Here is a 17,695-nt window from a genome sequence, read left to right as displayed (position 1 = left end):
TTTTGTTGGAGAATGAAACTTCTCAGCCACTTCACGAGGAGACTGGGATAACAGATATTACCACAGCTGATAGTTCCAGATGTGAACTACAGCCAAAGCCTAAATGCTGCAAGAATTCTTTTGAATTGTTGGCATCATGCTTACCATTCATAATGATGTTACAGATGTCAAATGCACAGTTCCTGAGGAAAGTGAAATTTCCTGGGTGAGAAATATCTCCCCGGCACCTTCATTTTGAGAGCCAAATTGGCAAGGAAAATCCAAGATGCAGTGCACCAAGGCAAAAAAGCTCAGACAGAAGCTGTTATTGGTGGTCCTGTTCTGAGTACAGGGTTGCAGGGTGGGAAAAATCACCACAGCTGAGGAAATAGTAATAAATAGGTGCAGCAACTGTTGCAAGAAGTGTGCACACAAACCTCTTCAGGCTAATGTCTGAGAACAGCGTCTGAATTTCTTGGACAAGCTGTCTAACTATACAACTAGTTCAGAAGAAAACCTGTCAGCAAGCAAAAGATGTTATTGAATTGCTCACATTTAGCCTGGCTACACAAAAGCAAGAAGTGGCTTTTGCCTCTGAAACTCATCTTTTTTGAGATACCAGTCTGGTTAAAAACATTTAAGTTAGCGATGGAACAGTTGCAGCTACGCACAACTCTGGGTACTTTCTGCAGGCGGGTTTAGGTCCCAGTGCACAGCCTGCTATGTTGAGAATCACTGCCGATGAACCAAGCTTTTCCCATAACCAAACGTGGCATGTAGACCCTTAATCAGCAGTGAGAATTGCACTCCTCTGTTGCATCACTGTTCAGCAACTTTTAGGTGTCTGTGCCCATCATGGTACAGTACATAAATGGGGGGTTTTTTTTGACCTTGTTACTAAAGTTCACCTGGGTTAGGATCTGAATGGAATTTAAGTGAAGTGAGCGTGGTCTGCTGAGACTTTTGCCTCTGAAGTCTTGGAAGACGTGACATGAATGCGCACATTCCCTGTGCAGCATGGTGAGTTAGTGGTTAAAATTACAACCTGAGATGGAAGAAGCCTCCCAAGCTGCAGAGGAGCCCTGAGAGTGCCTGTGCTGTACTGCACACTCTGATGCATTAGGGTTGCATGGGATATTGAGGGAATCATGTGGCACCTCTGCTAAGTCCTGGGCTCATGAAAATTGCTGTATGTGTGATGCATGGGCAGCTGCTGATTACATTACATGGGCAGCTGAGCCATTACAAATCTCTCTCTCCAGCTGGTGCTCTTTGAGGGTGGATACAAATCTTTCCCTTCCTCCTACTGGGAAAGAGTGTTTCAGGATCCTGACAATGGGAGGCCAGGAATCCTGTCTCCAGGAGACTCTGTAAGGCACACTGTTGATGAGGTTGTCAGTGGCACTGTTGTGTGATGCTGCTATGAGACGTGGGCATAGGAGGACACGTCCTATGAAGCCAACCTCCTGGCCTATCAACATTACTTTGTCCCCAAAGACAGAAGCTTTTGTTGTTCTGAATGATTAGCCAGATCCTACTCCATCCTCTGTTTCACAGACTTGACAGTACTGGGGACCAGTCCCTGTGGGGCACAGTGTAGCTTGCTGTATTGAAATCCAAGTCTCTTGCCAAGAAATGGAAGAGAAGCCCAGTCACATCCCCAAGAGCTACTACTTTTAAAGGATTTGGTATTTATGTTTCTTTCTTGCCAAGATCATTTTAGTGCCATTAGAAACATAAGAGAAAAATACATCAGTGAAAGAGACACTTGAAAACCCAAGAAATATTATTTTAAGCTTTTGTTACAAACAGCAGAGAATAAATGGAGCATGTTTATAAGGTAAATAAATCATCAACAGTATCTTTTACCTCTGCCACCCCACTTCCCTCTCTCCAGATCCTTTACCTTGTTCTGTTCAGATCATATGCCTTCACAGGATATGCACCAGGAAAAGGTTATTGACTCACGCTACCATTTCAAGCAGTGGTCAGCAGGAGGTCTAGGCAGATGTGAGGTGCAGGTAAGCTAGCTGTTACAGACCTGCTGGCAAATGGAAACTTTCATTCCCTCTTACCCCAAGAAAAAAAGTCACCACATTATGTTTTCTGTACTTTATATTATCAATTCCAAGCCTGGGACTGGTGGCTCTTTGTACAACTGTTAGGGCATGAGAGTGGCTCTTCTGGGTTGAGTGATCTGCCTCTGACAGTGCCCAGTAGTGGAGTTGTAGGAAAGAGACGATTAACAGCCTGATCCTTTTCCTGAATCCTCCCAGCTTTTTCTAGTCTGGGCTTTCTGAACTAGCTGTTGAAACAAATAGCTGATTGTAATGGACTTTTCTTCCATGAATTTCACTTCTTTTTTAGTTTGGCATACACATCATCCTTCAGTAATGAGTCTCGCAATTTTAATTTTAGGTCAGATGATTAGGTATTGCCTACTTGTTTCATCCTTGTAGCCAGCAAATTTTGTTGGGTGGAACCTTTCTAAAATATTACAAGAAACAGTGAAACATTGTTCCCTACTTACCATCTCTGTAACATTCAGGATTTAATGCACCTCTATAATACTCTCCCTTGGGTATTTCTTTCTGAGGCTGAAGAGTGGAAGAGAGTCTTATGTATTTAATCTCTCCTTATGGAGAAGACATTTCTTACCTTTTATCATTCTTTTTGTCATTTGCTGTCTCATTTAGTTCCACTATATGCTTTTTTTGGAAGGGAATACAAAAGGAAGAAAAGCAGAAATTAATAGAGATGGGTACATCATGCACTTATCCAGAATGCCTCCTCTTGTCTTCCATGGTAACTGAGTTAGAGCTTTTGCTACAAAAATGGTCAAAAAGATGCTATTGTTATACCTGATCTTCCAGTTGCACTAATTTAACTGGAGCACTTTAACTTGTGCAGCTACAGATTCGTGCTTTACACGTAAACTTACACTCAGGAAAACTTGTATCATGAAAATGCATGTAACAGGAGATAGCAGGAATCCATTGCATGCTTGAGCATTGGCCATGAAATGAAACAAGATGCATCATTTAAGAATCTTCCAGCTGTTCCCTTCATTTTTAATGGAAGTCGGTGGTTACTTACCAAAACAACAGTAGTGCAAGGTAAATTCTGAATGGATTATCTCTTGAGATAAGAAATAAGAAAATGAAAATTCAAACAGCCAATCACTTGAGAATAATTTACTGAACAGCTTTCAAAGCTAAAGCATTCAGTGGTGGGAGCTGAATTCTTTCAGGGTAGGAGCTGAATCATTCTTTCAAAAGCCAGTGAGGATGCATTAAAAAACCCTGACTCCTATAAATGCTGAAATGTAACCATGCTTGGGCTGTGAAGACAAAGTCATCCTGGACCTGCTGGAACATGCTTGGACACCTTAGTAGTATCAGAATTCCACTAAGTGCCAAAATGAACGTGGACATGACTTGATCACTGTGGATGATCTCAGCGTGGGAAATAAATGCCCTTTGATTTATTGATAGTGCTATAGTCCTGTGACCGGATTCTTTATTCATTTACATTATATATAGCTATTTATATTGGAGCAGGATAGAAACACTTCCAGTCTGATTTGCCCTGGCAGAAATCACAACATAGAGCTCACAGATACGACATCAGATGGCTCAGCTCAGTCTAAGTAACTGCTATGAATATTATCCACATGAGCAAGTTTAGGTAGTAGAAGGGAACAGACATAGCAAAGCAGGAATCACTGCCTGCTAGTTTATTCTTGTTATAGCAGTTGGTAAATATATAGTGTGTCACTCATAATTAGCCATGAAGTATAGCCTTTCTGACAGTGAAGGAGGTGGGTGCTTGCTTAAGTTCACACAGAAATCAGAGGCCAGTGCTGGCCAGTTTACAAGGGGTGGGGTGAGAGGGGAAAGGTTCAGAGTTGCTTTTTCTTTCTGCATCATAGTATGTGTGTGTATATATATATATACACACACACACACACAAAAGTTTCACTGAAGTGTCTCCGTCTCGTATATTTCTAACCTGATAAATTTGCCACTGGGAAAAAAAAAATCTAATGAGCTGGCACAAGAAACAACTGACAGCAACATCAGCGCTGCAGGAACAAGAGAACTGCTTCCTGTAGACTCGCCTTCACTTGTCAGTAAGTCTAACACAATAAACCCTGCCAGCACACAGGAACAATGCAATCCAACCTACAAAGGACTTGCAGATATCTAGAGATTTCTGATCTTCTGGAATTGAAACAAAAATCCCTCTGTGAGCCCTGAGTGCAACCACAATGATTAAAAAACAACCCCTGTGCCGAACACTTCACAACCAGAAAACAATCAGTTCAGGAACAAAGCAGTGACTTTTATTGCAAACACAGTAGTAAGTTTATGTTCTTCCATCGATCTGACAAATTAATTTGTCTTAACGCTGCATTACCGACTCCCCTCCACAGTGATATTCATACACAAATTTCAGATCAGTATCCAAAACTGAAGTAGTTTTATTTTTTTCCTGATACAAGTGTCAAATATCAGAGTCATAGACATAAGCAAAAAATTGTTCCAAATAAATATGCATGGAAAGATTTTTGACAGCTTGATAACAAATTTAAACACAGTAATTATTGTATAAATGGTTTAACAAATCATATTACTGCTAGCAGAATAAGCATCTCCAGGGAAAAGAGGATTGAATACATAATCTGGAAATAGATTAAATATATATATATATAAAATACTCAGTTTATTGCATGGATAGATAAATATTAACATATTTGTGCACATAACTGGGAACGAGGCACTTATTCAGGTTAGTATAAACAAGTCCACTTGTTAAGTAGAAGGGAAAATGTTAATAAGCCTCCAATGTTTGCTGAAATCTAAAACCTTGAAGTCATAATAAAAAAGGCATGCTGTTACAGATGTATTTATAGTTCACTGAATTGTAAGAAATCCCATTTCTTAAGAATGGGACAAATCTGGCAGACCTTACTGAAAACATTGGGATTTTTTTCCCAGGGAGAGGACTTTGACTCATGAATCTTACTCATGCTTGTCCAGCTTTCCAGTGCTTGCTTTGTATTTTTCTTTGTTATCACCAGTTTGCACTATTATTTTATGTATTGTTAGAAAAACATTAGTCTGATAATCCCCATCACCCTAAACATTTTACAGAGTTGTAATCAGATGCTATTCAAAGCAGTGATGAAGTTGTTTACTGGGCTAAACATTTGGCTTCTAGAACACATGGTTTTTGATGTGGTTTTATAAAAAGAAATAATAATTAAAAAAAAGATTTTGCTTGCAAGCAACTTTAATTAATTTGGTGAAAAATTGATGAAATCTTATTAAATGAGTGAAGTCATAACAATATAAATCCAGAGCAAGAGATATCAGCACAAGTCCCTCTGTGGGTATATTCACATTGTACCTTGAATCATAGCACAGATATTCCTATGCTAGGAGACCTCAACATTTCTGAGTCTTTATGGCTCAGAGGATGATTGTGCGGAATTACTAGGTCAGGTCTATCTGTGTTGACAGAGCACCACCTCCAGGCCAGGAAGCCTTTTGGATAGGTTTTTTAGTTCAGAGGCAGCATTGTGTACTTGCAGCCAGGCTGCTTTCAAGTTGGATCCTGTTCGGGTAACTCAGATCTCTGCAGCTTGGTCCCCAGAATACCAAATGCCAAGTGTATTGCAGCTGAAGATACTTTGGGGGCTGCCCACACCCACCATCACAAGATGGTGGAAGGGAACAGGTATTTTAGCAGCAGTCTCAACAGCCTGATTCAGATTTTATATAGTTTATATAGTTTAACTCTATTGACTTGAAAGGACTTATTTTTACATTATGCTAGTGTGACAAATGGGGCAATCTGTCCTGAAGGTTACATAGCTTTCATAGCCAAGCATTTCGCAGGATATCTTTGGGACAGAACAGGTCCTGTCTGGATAAGAACTGACATGGGACACTGCTGATCCAAACTTCTGTGGAACATCATGCTGTCATGTTACCTAAATCAAGAACGCTGAGAGAAAATGAGAATTACTCTTGCAAAAGTAGTCACTTGTTAAAAAATGCCCAACAATGACCCAGCACGTTTGTCAAGGTGTGCTATGATTATACAGTAATAAATACTCCTTGATTCAATCAAATGTTAATTTTTTTCTTCACTTTTTGTTGCCATTTAATATGGCAACTGGCAATTACATGTTGGATTCAGTATCATCATTCCTAGGCTCAGTTCAGGCAGAACCTTGTCCTCTGCGTTTTGAATCTAACTCTATGATTTTCTCTAGGTACTGAAATACTAATGCTTGCGTTTCCCAGCAGTGGATATGCACTAACAAATATAATTTACCTTACAACACTTCCAAGATCCATTATAAACTTAAGAGGACATAAGCATCCAGTTTCTGTGAAAAACAAAATTCTTTCTGGATTTGTTGCATTCTTTGGCTTTATATAAACATAAATAAGGAAAAAAATTCTCAGATTAAATAGCTGAATAAGAATTTGCAGAAAAGAGTATGTATTGCATCCTGTGACATGCAAGTGTTTATAATGTTATGCTCTTTAATCTAGCTGTCTTTTGAAAAAGTTCAGTTACAGATAAGTAAAAAAAAAATAGAAATAAATCACTGGTATAGCTTAAGTGAAGTCAAAAGCTTATAGGAAGGAGGATTCATGCCTAAGGCATTTCATCACCTTTCAGACTAATTGTAGACATTGGGTTGTTTGTGAGAAACAGTACAAAATTTAACTGAAGAGTGTAAGGATTTCTCCTTTCAAGTATTCTGTGTTTCTAAAGAAACAGATTTCCTGTCTTATTGCAGACAGGATATATAGCACCTTTGGATAGCTTCTTCTGCTTTTTTTAATGTCAGAAAATACAAAACCAAACCAAAAATCTCTCCCTTACACTGCAGTTCCTTGAATTGCTGCTTAAGATGAGTGTGTGATATAGGGACATCAGGATTACCTTTCGTGCAAAGTGGGAGATTCGGTATGGATTCTTCTATTGTTGATAATGGCAGCAAGACTTCAGGATAAAAAATTTCAAGTACACCTAGAAGCATATGAACTCTTTATTCCTCATGAGTCACCATGACCTGCTGCTAACAAAGTGCAGTTCAAGGTTTTTTTGAGGCACTCTGGAGACTCTGGCTTGAATCCTGCAGTCTTGGAATCAAACCTCTGAGCTGTCACTGTTGTAATTATATTGTAGCATCATTGGTTCATTGCTGCCTGACTCCTTTGTGGCTTCCTTCTTCTCAGAACTTTGTTTCCATTTTAGCAGCAAAATGATGATTGCAATTAAGCAGATGGCAAGGAAAATGGCAGCAGCTCCACCAATGATTGTGACTATGCTGACCCCTGCACTTTGGTTATTCAGTTCCCTGGGGAGAATGCCATTGACTGCAACCTCCCTTTGAGGAACGTGTTTCTTGCCGGTGCGATCTAGTGCTATGTGCTGTATGTTTGTTCCTCGGTTGTTTTCTACTCCAATGTCTTTTGCAAGTTCTGAGTCCTGCTCAACTCCCCTCTTCTGACGTCTTTGTGTGGATGCTCCTTGGCTCCCACCACTAAAGAGCGAGTGGTACTGGTGCTCCACACTTCTTTTGCCGATTCCTCGGTTAGCATTCTCTTTTGAACGTACAGTGTAGATTGTATGGACATACCACTCCCTACCCAAAGACACCTAGAAAGACAAAATTTTTTGTATTTAAACACAAACATACAGAATCTGGACAGCATTATACACAGACGAAATCAGTCACTGTTCTGAACTGATTTCCTGGACAAGTACTTTCAAAATCATGCACAGATAACCCCTCGCTATGTGCCAATGTGCACCAGAAGAGTCATGTTTTCAGCCAAAATTTTAATAGGGGGTAGTCTCCATTCCTCTCCATGTCCAGACTCTATGCCTATCAGGTGCAGATGAAGAAGCAGAGCCTTGGCATTTTTTTGGTACTGTTGGTACCAAAGGCCATACAAAGAACCTCAGATGTAGACGAACCCCAGAAGAGGATTTTCCAGGCCTAACTTGCCAGCTGACTAGGCCTTGGCCGTGGCTCTATTTCCATCTTAACATAAGAAAACAATTTTGTACTGTGAGGATGGTTGAACATTGGAACGGGGAGGCTGTGGAGTCTCTGTCCTTGGAGATATTCAAAATCCCGCTGGACATGGTCCTTGGCAATGTGCTCTAGGTGACCCTGCTTTGAGCCTGTCTGTTGGAACAGACAATCTCCAGACGTCCTTGACAACCTCATCCATTCTGTGATTGCATGATTCCCTGCAGTCTGCATGAGATGATACTATCTTTCTTGAATTTGTCTTGTCTTTTCTGGATACATAATAAATTTGGCCTCTACAAGGTCCAGTAGGATTGCCTGAATACTGTCTTAAAGCTACTGGCTGATAATTTCAGTGGTTGCAGCCAAGTTCTGTTATTGTGAGAAATAACACATTTTCTATTTTACTCTTGTTTTTCCAAGTCTTTCTCAGGATATACTGTTGTTTCTTCATATTCTCATTCTTTTGACAGAATGAGGACCAAAAATTACTGTATTATTGGAAATGGATTCTTCATATAACAAATGAGGTTTCATTTTCATGGGGGCAGATTATGAAACCCTTTTTATACTGGGAAGTAGGCTGTTCTCTTAAATATTCCATTGCTTACAATGGGACCTTTAATACTGAAGTGGCCAGGAGTAGGATTAAACTCTCCTCAATATTTTTTCTTTCTAATTTATACACTTGAGTTTCGCATGTACTTTTGCAAATACTAAAGAGAAAAATAATGAAGAGACAACTCCTGACTGGGTTATATAGATCAAAGGGATGAATGTACAGAGCTGAAGGATTAGATTTAATTAAGAAGTAGTTGCACCCTTTAGTTGTCAATTTCTAGGCTTTCCAGGGCTCAGATGTTTCACAACGTGCAAGTTTGCAAGGAAAGAATTGCACAGAAAATTCTGAGTATCAACTAGACTTTGATGAAGTTCACTATAAATGCTTATGATTCTTTTATTTTTTTGTCTTTGACAAGTGAGATGGGAAGCAATAAAACAATGCTGTGTAACAAGAAACTTATCAAGTTCTTAGAAGAAATGCAGAAGAATAATTTGTATAATTTCTGGTTAGACTGTGGAATTAAGTGAGAGAAAAGCATGGTATCTCTACCAAAATATTTTAATAAGTGCTCTGAATTTTATATCTAGAAATTTTAAGCATTTAAAATCCTGTTTGACTGTCACTGGAATCAGAATAAATCTTTCTATTGGCTTCAATATGACTTACTGTTAACAACACTTCTTGTGCAAGTGTTTCTTTCTTGGTTCAGTACTCTTGCTGAAAAGTTACAGAAATCATACCTGAAATAGAGGAGTTGAGTCTACTTTAAATCCATCAGAGCCTGGCTGTTTAACTAACGGAATTGCTTCAGGATCATCTATTGCAAGTTTTGCATTAAAAAGCACATTTCCAAAGCTTGTGGCTTGTGTCTCCGGCTGAGCTTTGTCCTACACAGTCGTGGAGGGAAAAAAAGTTTGTAAAACACGGATTCATTTATTCTAGGAAAAACAGTTCTAATAGTTATATGCAATGTATAAATTTTGTAATTTACACATGCTATTTTATGCAATCCAGTGTAATATCAAGGGAAAAGACATGAAAAGCAGTTGTGGTCACATCTGACTTGTATTAACTTCTATTTAATCTCTTGTCTGAAGACTTTTTTGTTGAAATACAAGGAGGAAACACCACAGAACAACCATAGCTACATTTCTAAAATAAAAAAGATACATAAATGTGGTCTGAAATAAAAGTAAGAAGTCTATTTCCCAGTTTAAAGAAGCTACCTTTTGTTTCTATTAACAGACATTCATATAAATTAGTTTAGATAATTAGATAATCATCTTACTTAAAGTTAACTCTCTAAAAGTTGGGCATCAGGTCTGTAGTCATCTAGGCTTACTCTATAATTATTTTCAGAACGGAAGTAATCTCAGATATTCTAAGCCAGCTTTAGAGGTATCTCTCCTTCCCTATTGACTAAGGAGGCAACCTGGATGACTAACTTTACATTATACACTAAATTTTGGATGGCTAAAGATGAAACAAATTCCAGTCCTTAACTTGCATGTCTCCTAAGATTCCCTCTATGGTCAATGGATATAGACAATGCAGAGAAAAAGCCTATCTTGGGATTCTAACTTAGGTCAAACTCTAAATTATGAGAGTCTCCAGAAAGATTAACAACAGAACCAGAAGGGAGAAAGTTAAGATACTGCCTTCATCAGTTCATGTTAGCCTGGAGCCTGAGTCACAAATACGGTGCCGTCGAGAACATTTTAAAGAACAGTTGGTTTTGGACAAAAAAGAAATTAGAAAAAAAAATTTAAAATAGATATGTGCATCATCCCAGAATTAGAACACTTACCACAATCTTAAACCTGTACAGAAGGGATGGAGAATCAGCAAGGCACCCATATTCAGTGTTGGATGGATTATATTTGGGTACATATCCATCAGCTCCTGTGCACAGGAAAACCTTCTCGATGCTACAGTAGAAGGAATCACCCAAATTCTGCACTGGATCCACCATCACCCGACCATATATGATATCACCTGTAAACAGTTCACATATAGTTCACATCCTATTACACTGGAACATTTAGCACAATACTGAGGCTGAGTTAATAAGCCTAGTCAAGAAGCTTAGTGCTGTGTAATGTGACTATATCCAAAGACACCTTGCTACCCAGCTTCCTCTGTAGGGCTTGTCAAAGGCCGTGATCAGAGTGCACACTCTTCCATGAGCTCTGGGCCACATGATAGCAGCAGGAGGCCATCTGCTGTTGCTATAACCTGAACCAGTTCAGGGGCGGCTTTAATTCTGGGCTACACTGGGCTCTTCATTCAAAAAGTGACTTAAAGAAACATTATGTACTCCTCTGCACCAGACCAGGGTGTAGGTTTTGGCCTCCTGACAATGTACTTTGTTGAAGAGATGTTCTTTTTTATGTCAGCAGAATCCTTTTCAGGCTGCATAAGAGTTTACTTACACTTGGTCAGACTGGCATACCGTGCAAGTGAAGTGAACATTATGAAAAGTCACAGACACATTTTCTGAGACTTGGCTCCCTACTGTGTAATTGCATTTCAGCTGCCTGATAATGTTTAAGATAAGACATGCTTGCCAGGCCTGTACAAATAACCTGGGCCATTTCTATGCAGGCAAGAAAAGTATACTGTGTGCAGCGGTCAGATACATATGACAGAAAGTGGTTAGGAAGGTTAGGAATCTGGAGCAGGAAAGGAGAAATGTTGCGCTGCTTTTACAATGATTTGGAGCAACTGTAGACTTTGAGACAGAGAGACCAGGTACCTGCTGTTCAAGAGACTGTGCAAATACATCACAAAAGACAGTCGTGTATTCGAGGTGTTGGCACTCTAATAAACAGGAAAAAGAGGCACATGAGGAAAGCAGAGGAATGAAGTGACTGCTTAGGTCCCCTGACAGATGTATCAATTGAATCAATCTTCCCACCCCAGCCTACTCAGTAGAGGACAGGGGGAAGGAAGAAAGCCTTGATGCTGTGCAAGCGTAGTAGGCAAAACACTGGCATGTTATCAACACTGTTTTAGCCACAGATGCAAAGCACAGCACCATAGTGGCTGCTATTAAGAAAGTTAACTGCATCCCAGCCAGACCCAGTACACTCACCCACAAGAAGAAGACTGTGTAATATTCACTTATCAACTAGGAATGTTCTTAACATCAGCCAATGTTTATAAAGTACTCAGCTTATGAGAAATGGCACCAGTACTGTAACCCTCAGACATAAGAGTTTCCTTGCGGATTGGCCAACAGTTCTGATGTAAACTGCCAGGTAGGGAAGGCAAATGCAGAAGAACACAAGCAGCAAACCCAAACCATTACGCCTCTCTTGTTTTGACTGAAACGGGACCCTGATAGCGTGGAACACATATTAAATATGCATGATCTGTGCATGATTATACCTTCTGAGAAAGCAACATCACTTTCTTGCCCAAAGCCCATTGAGCCATCAGATAGCCACAGTGTCTTTTTGGAGAGGAGGAACATCTGGGTGTTCAAGCTGAACTCAGCAGCCACTGGGTCACTGACCTAAAACACAACAGCATAAGGCTCTTCAACAAGTATTCTTTAATGACTCTTAAAACACAGCATGACATTCTCCCAATGTACATTATTTATCAGCTCTGCACATCTACATGCAATAACACAGTTTAACCAAAAAGATTTCTTTGTACTAGACATATATTGCTATGTATTTTACATGCATACCACCTTTGGGTTATCTGCCTCTGTGATATTTGATAGTGTTCTAGGTTAGTTTCTTCCCACATTTTTCCAAATCCCATCCAAGGAGGTGCCCAGGACAATTTATGTGTGGGGGTAACGTGAGGAAAATATTTCCTCAATAACTTGTCTCCCTCTGACACACCACTGCCTGTTTTCTCTATCCCATTTTCAATCTTACACCCAAGTCCCACCTCTGCTTCTGATCCTCTGCCAATTATTTGAAAGTACACATTGTTGAGGATTTATTTGCAAGTATCAGTTCTTCTGACATGCTGCAGCATATCAAATCATGCATGTGAAAACACACCAAACCATTTGAACACCCTTTTATGCTAATATTTATCTTTATATATTTGACACATTTATCTATGATTCCTCCATGATTACATTACAAGAATAAAATAAATCAACACTATCAGCAGCAGGTTCTCATTGGGCCATATAACATAAGTTAGAAGCCAAACTATACAGGGACATGGCATAACAAAAGGGAAAGAATAGAGTGAACAGAAGAATTGGGGAAAGACCGAAGTTCAAAAAGATGCACTGTACCTGAGGAAACAATGTGGAAGATACATTCGGAAAAAAAAAAAAAAGAGGCAGTCACTAAACAAATAAAAAAATGCTGATACATATGTTTATTTATGTGTTATGCGTGTGGAAAAGAAGGAAGGAAGGAAAACAGAAAAGAAAACATTCTTGCTGGGTCATGGACAAGGGGCTGATGGAATGAGATATAACAATATCAACAGAAAGTACTGCTGCAAGTTATACAGCTGACACATTTATTCTTCTTCAAATCCCTTTTTCACAATAGAGTCCTAAAACTATCAAAGCAACAGGATTTGGCAAGAAGAATGTAGAGCTGAAATATTTTTATAAACCCACTGCTACTCTTCAGAAAGAGGAACCCTACCCCCACAACCTTTTCACAGAAATAATAATTAAAAATATAATTTCCATTCCATTTCCTGAATTCCTTTTACTATGAGTATCTCAAGAAAAAGAGCTGGTCTTGGTTTCAAAATTGCTGGTGACAGGGGACTAACTGGCCACAGTCCTTGGTGATTATGACACTGTTGCAATTTTGCACCTTATCCCTAGATACTGTATTTTTAAAGCTTTATCTGATATAGTGACACCTATAGTATGCATTTATTTATTGCAAGGCAGTTCTTAAGTCTTAGTCATAGTTCTTAGTCACAGGTTTCTTCCAGGTAAGAGTTAGGTCTCTCCCTAGGCTACTTTGCCCATTTTGCAATGATTTTTGCAGCTCTCTTGAATTTTCTTCGAACTATCAACATCTTCTTGTTTATACTAGGACCAGACACAAGGTGTGGTTTAGCATTGCTGTGAATTGCTTTAGAGTTCCTAGAAGCAGATTAGAAATACCAGACAAAACCCGAAATGCTGAACTAGTATAAATTCCTCCCCCCCCCCCCCCCCCTTTCAAACTTTTTCAAAATGTTTTGCTGGTTAAGTCTGAGAAGGCAGGTTTCATGTCAGATCATGTATCATTTCTCTGCTTCACCAGGACTTGATGCCATATCAGGAATCATCTGTTCTTCCATAGCTGGCATAATGCCAAATGAAAGCATGAAGACTGCATGCATTCCCTTGTGTACTCTGGCTAATTCAACAGAAAAGTGATTATGTATCCCTGACTGTTCCTGATTGGATTTATACTGTAAGATGGTTTAATAGCATACATCTATACTATTAATGAGCATGAAACCACAGCCACACTGTTCCAGTATTAGTTGTACTGGCTCCAAATAACAGAAATGATGTAACTTCCTCCTTACGCGTCCGAAGGTCACGCTAGCCCTTTTGATAACACTGTAAACTGGCAGTTTATGTTCTGTTAACTATCCAACATGACCATCAGATTTTTTTCAGTCAATGCTTTCTACAGTAGTCCATTTCTCCATATTTTGTTCTCCGCTACAGAGCTTTACCTTTGTGAAAGGTATGCTGTTTGCCTGTTCCCATATTACCATATGATCCATATTGCTCTGGGTGGGATTTGTGTCACTCACTTGCATGAGTCTTAAAGCTAAGCATTTTACCAGTGGTGGCTATCTACACTTCCTCTATAGTCAGTGAAGGAAGTCCTACCTTAGGACTAAATGTGGAGGTCCCACTTTTAATACAAGACACCTAGCTCTGATCTTTGTGTCAGATGAAAACTTTCTGATAATAGTTTTATATTTTCCTAATTATCTGATAAAACTATGTCATACCAAAGCCAACAGACAAGTAAAGAATTCTCAAAGGTTATTTCATATCACAGTAACTATCCCCCAAACCAATGTCAATGAGCTTCCTATTCGCTATCAAAGATCGGCCCTGCACTGAGGACAAAAAACATTTGTGCTCCTGCATTAGCCTTTCCCATTTGGGTAAAACTGGTTAAATAGCAGGACAGGAGTATGTGCTGTCCCACCAGTTTAGGAATTGGTTTGTTCACAAGCAAGTAAATTCAGTTTCTAGCACTATCATTATGAGACCAACAAAGGCAATTTGGGAATCAAACTAAAATGGAAACATGATGAAGGTATCATTGTGCTGGTACCTGCTGGAATCGGATATCCAGATCAAATGTGATCGGCTCTCTAGGACTGCAGATAACTGGTAGGCTGTACTCCTGATGTGGAGCAGTGGTACAAGCTATCAGCTTCACAGTGTACATTCCAGAATAATCTCGAACCTGAAGAGAGAGAGAGAGAAAGCTCTTCCACCAACATCCTAACTAACAGGCTGGGGCAACAAAAGACACCGCGAAGGCTGAGGTTTTACCGCAAAATCTGAAACAAAGCTCCACTGCTGTACTGGCTGGTTGTACGTTGGCTCGCTTCGGATGAGGCTGAGGCTAAATGTCAGGCCCGGGTGATCAGCTGACATAACCATGGAAGTCAGAGATGAAGCTAGAAACATGCCAAGAGACAGATTTGTCACCTTTAGTGTTTCACTGCAAACTCTCAGAGCCTGAAAAATATTCCCAATAATTCATAAACCATAATGGCATAGTTGATGTTAATAACTTTACAGGGCACTGGGGTTTATTAACTGAAACTAACAAAATCAATTACAGTCGACACAGCTGGGCCTCCTTGATTCTTGTTCAAGTGTCTATTAAACAGTTGCTTTTGGGCTACACAACCAGAACTGTATGAAGATTAAATTTGACAGACAGGCAAAACAGTGAGAGTGGAATGGCAAAGATCTATAATCCCTCCTGTTTTAAACTTGGAATGTCAGCCCAGGGAACAAAAAATAATGTCTCTTAGCAATGTAACTGTTTCGGCTCTGCCTGATAGGCAAAACCTAACACTCTAGAGGACAGCTGAGAAAAAGTAGAAGCACCATGAAGGAGTTTTATAGGTTAATAAAACTGACTTAAACTAAAAGAGATTTCTTAAAATGATTTTTCTCCCTTCTCATTATTGTTCAGCAGATTTAATATAGTTAAATAATCTTTTCCATGGCCAGCATTAATGCTCAGATTTATGTCTGTAGACAGAGTCTTACACCTGTGATTATTCTGAATAAAGGCAGTGGGTTTTAAACAGATTAAATTGCAGGATCAGGTTCTCAGCAATGACTAACTGAATGGCAGTGAGAATGTTTTATTAACAGATTGATGCAATGCTCATACAAGACCTTTTGTGACTATCTGAAAAAGGTCTAAATAACCTAGAAAAGCTTCAAGTTGGAAAAGAAATTTTAATGCTGTCTAAATTCCTAGAGCAATGTAAGTAAGTAGCTGATCACAGCTTTTGGATTAAAAACATATATTTATAGATCCTTAGTGGACAGAATGGCCTAGATTTTCATCTTTCATAAATCAGGCTCTTGATCAAGTGGAACTATCTGCTTTCCGTCAGATTCATGCATATTTCATTACATTTGACAATCTGAATACAGTCATCAATGACAAGTAAGAAATCCCAAGTAAGGGAAAAATCCTTATCTGAAGAGCACGGTACATAAAAAATTCAGATCTCAGTAGCAGAATAAGAAAAATGAACACTATAAAATTTGGGAGGAGTGTCTTTGTTTTTGTAGTACTGCTAAAGTGTAGATTAAGCTTACCAGGGTGGGACATCACAAACAGACCATGAAACCGGGCTTCAGTCTTGAAGTTGACAACTAAGCGCCCCTCTTCACTAATACGCATGCTGGTTGGGTACAGGGAACCTGGCAGCAGAAGCCAATTCACAAGATTTATTCCACTTGCAGATGACAAATAAATCACACTCCTGTGAAACACCAACCCCACTCTTTCATTTCCCATTGTCATGTCAGTTTGGGAGGGGGCCTGCTGGTACCTTTTGGGTTGACTCAAGATTCTTCTCCAACATGAATTTACACAGTGGGGCCTAGAGTTTTCACAATGCTTCAGCTTTCCAAAGCACATACAGAAATTCCCTGCAAAGTCATGGTTTTACATGTTACATGGACTCACACAGCTGCTCTAGTAGGCTGAGGAAAGTCCACAGCACAGTCTGGGCTTGTGTTCAGGCAATAGCATTGTCAGCTGCCAGGGGGTTCTATAGACCAAAGAATACTTTTGTTTTCACTAGGTATTCAAGCTGACTCCTACCAATGAAAGCTGCTTCAGAGATACTCTTTATCAGTGCCTCCCTATCTATTGTCCCAAGGCAGCACCCACCAGCACTTAGTTGTAGCAGTTGGTTGTGGCTTCCATGGCAATCTGCTTCAGGGTGCTTGAATCTGTGAAACTCATTCTGACAGGCTTTGCATTGCTGGTGATTTCTGGCATGAATCTGGCCCAAAACATGGGCCTAATGTTTCCTAATTTCGGGTTACAATGTCTTGCTTATATGTCAGAAGCGGTTTATTGCTGTAGCTGGCAGCCACATCCCTTTTTCTCCAGAGCTCTGCAGAGCTTCAGAGTTCAGGTGTTTCCTCCAGTGCTCCCTTACAGAGAGCCAGTGATATGCCACCATTCTGCTTGCCAGGAGCAAGAAGGAAACAGGAATGTTCCTCCATGAATGTGTCAGAAACCTAACACACTCACCAACATGAATGTATATCACCCCCACAAAATCACCTGTACCAACCATATTTATTGGCACATTATAAATAGACATGTATGATTCAATTATGGCTTTAGAAGACCTTGACTGCTTTACAGTTTTTCACAGAATTTATGTAGAACAATTATATGTATCCAGAGACATGGAAATAAACTGGAAACTAGTTAAGCCCTCCCTGCCCCCAAAAAACCCAGCTGCTAATTGTGCAAGGCTGTGGAGTGAGGAAATACTGAGCTACCAATGTTCAGCATCTCCAAAGACCTGGCCATCAGCTTCTTAAACAGAGAAATAAAAAATTAAAGCATCAA

General features: G+C 39.6%; 1 protein-coding gene across 1 annotated transcript in view; it reads right to left on the bottom strand.

Annotated features, from left to right (window-relative positions):
- Window positions 1–4,302: 4,302 nt before the first annotated feature.
- The window catches only part of FREM2 (FRAS1 related extracellular matrix 2), a 142,808-nt gene continuing 129,415 nt past the window's right edge, over window positions 4,303–17,695 (bottom strand). Inside the window, exons 18-24 of the mRNA XM_052812840.1 lie at window positions 16,420–16,524; window positions 15,124–15,251; window positions 14,900–15,034; window positions 12,000–12,126; window positions 10,417–10,604; window positions 9,350–9,496; window positions 4,303–7,665 (exon numbers count right to left, since the gene is read on the bottom strand). Coding sequence (XP_052668800.1) covers window positions 7,153–7,665; window positions 9,350–9,496; window positions 10,417–10,604; window positions 12,000–12,126; window positions 14,900–15,034; window positions 15,124–15,251; window positions 16,420–16,524 — 1,343 coding nt within the window. The 3' untranslated portion in view covers window positions 4,303–7,152. The remainder of the gene's footprint in view (window positions 7,666–9,349; window positions 9,497–10,416; window positions 10,605–11,999; window positions 12,127–14,899; window positions 15,035–15,123; window positions 15,252–16,419; window positions 16,525–17,695) is intronic.

Source organism: Harpia harpyja, chromosome 17 (assembly GCF_026419915.1).
Source record: "Harpia harpyja isolate bHarHar1 chromosome 17, bHarHar1 primary haplotype, whole genome shotgun sequence".
NCBI classification, from domain to species: domain Eukaryota; kingdom Metazoa; phylum Chordata; class Aves; order Accipitriformes; family Accipitridae; genus Harpia; species Harpia harpyja.
This window is presented reverse-complemented; position numbering and strand designations above follow the sequence as displayed.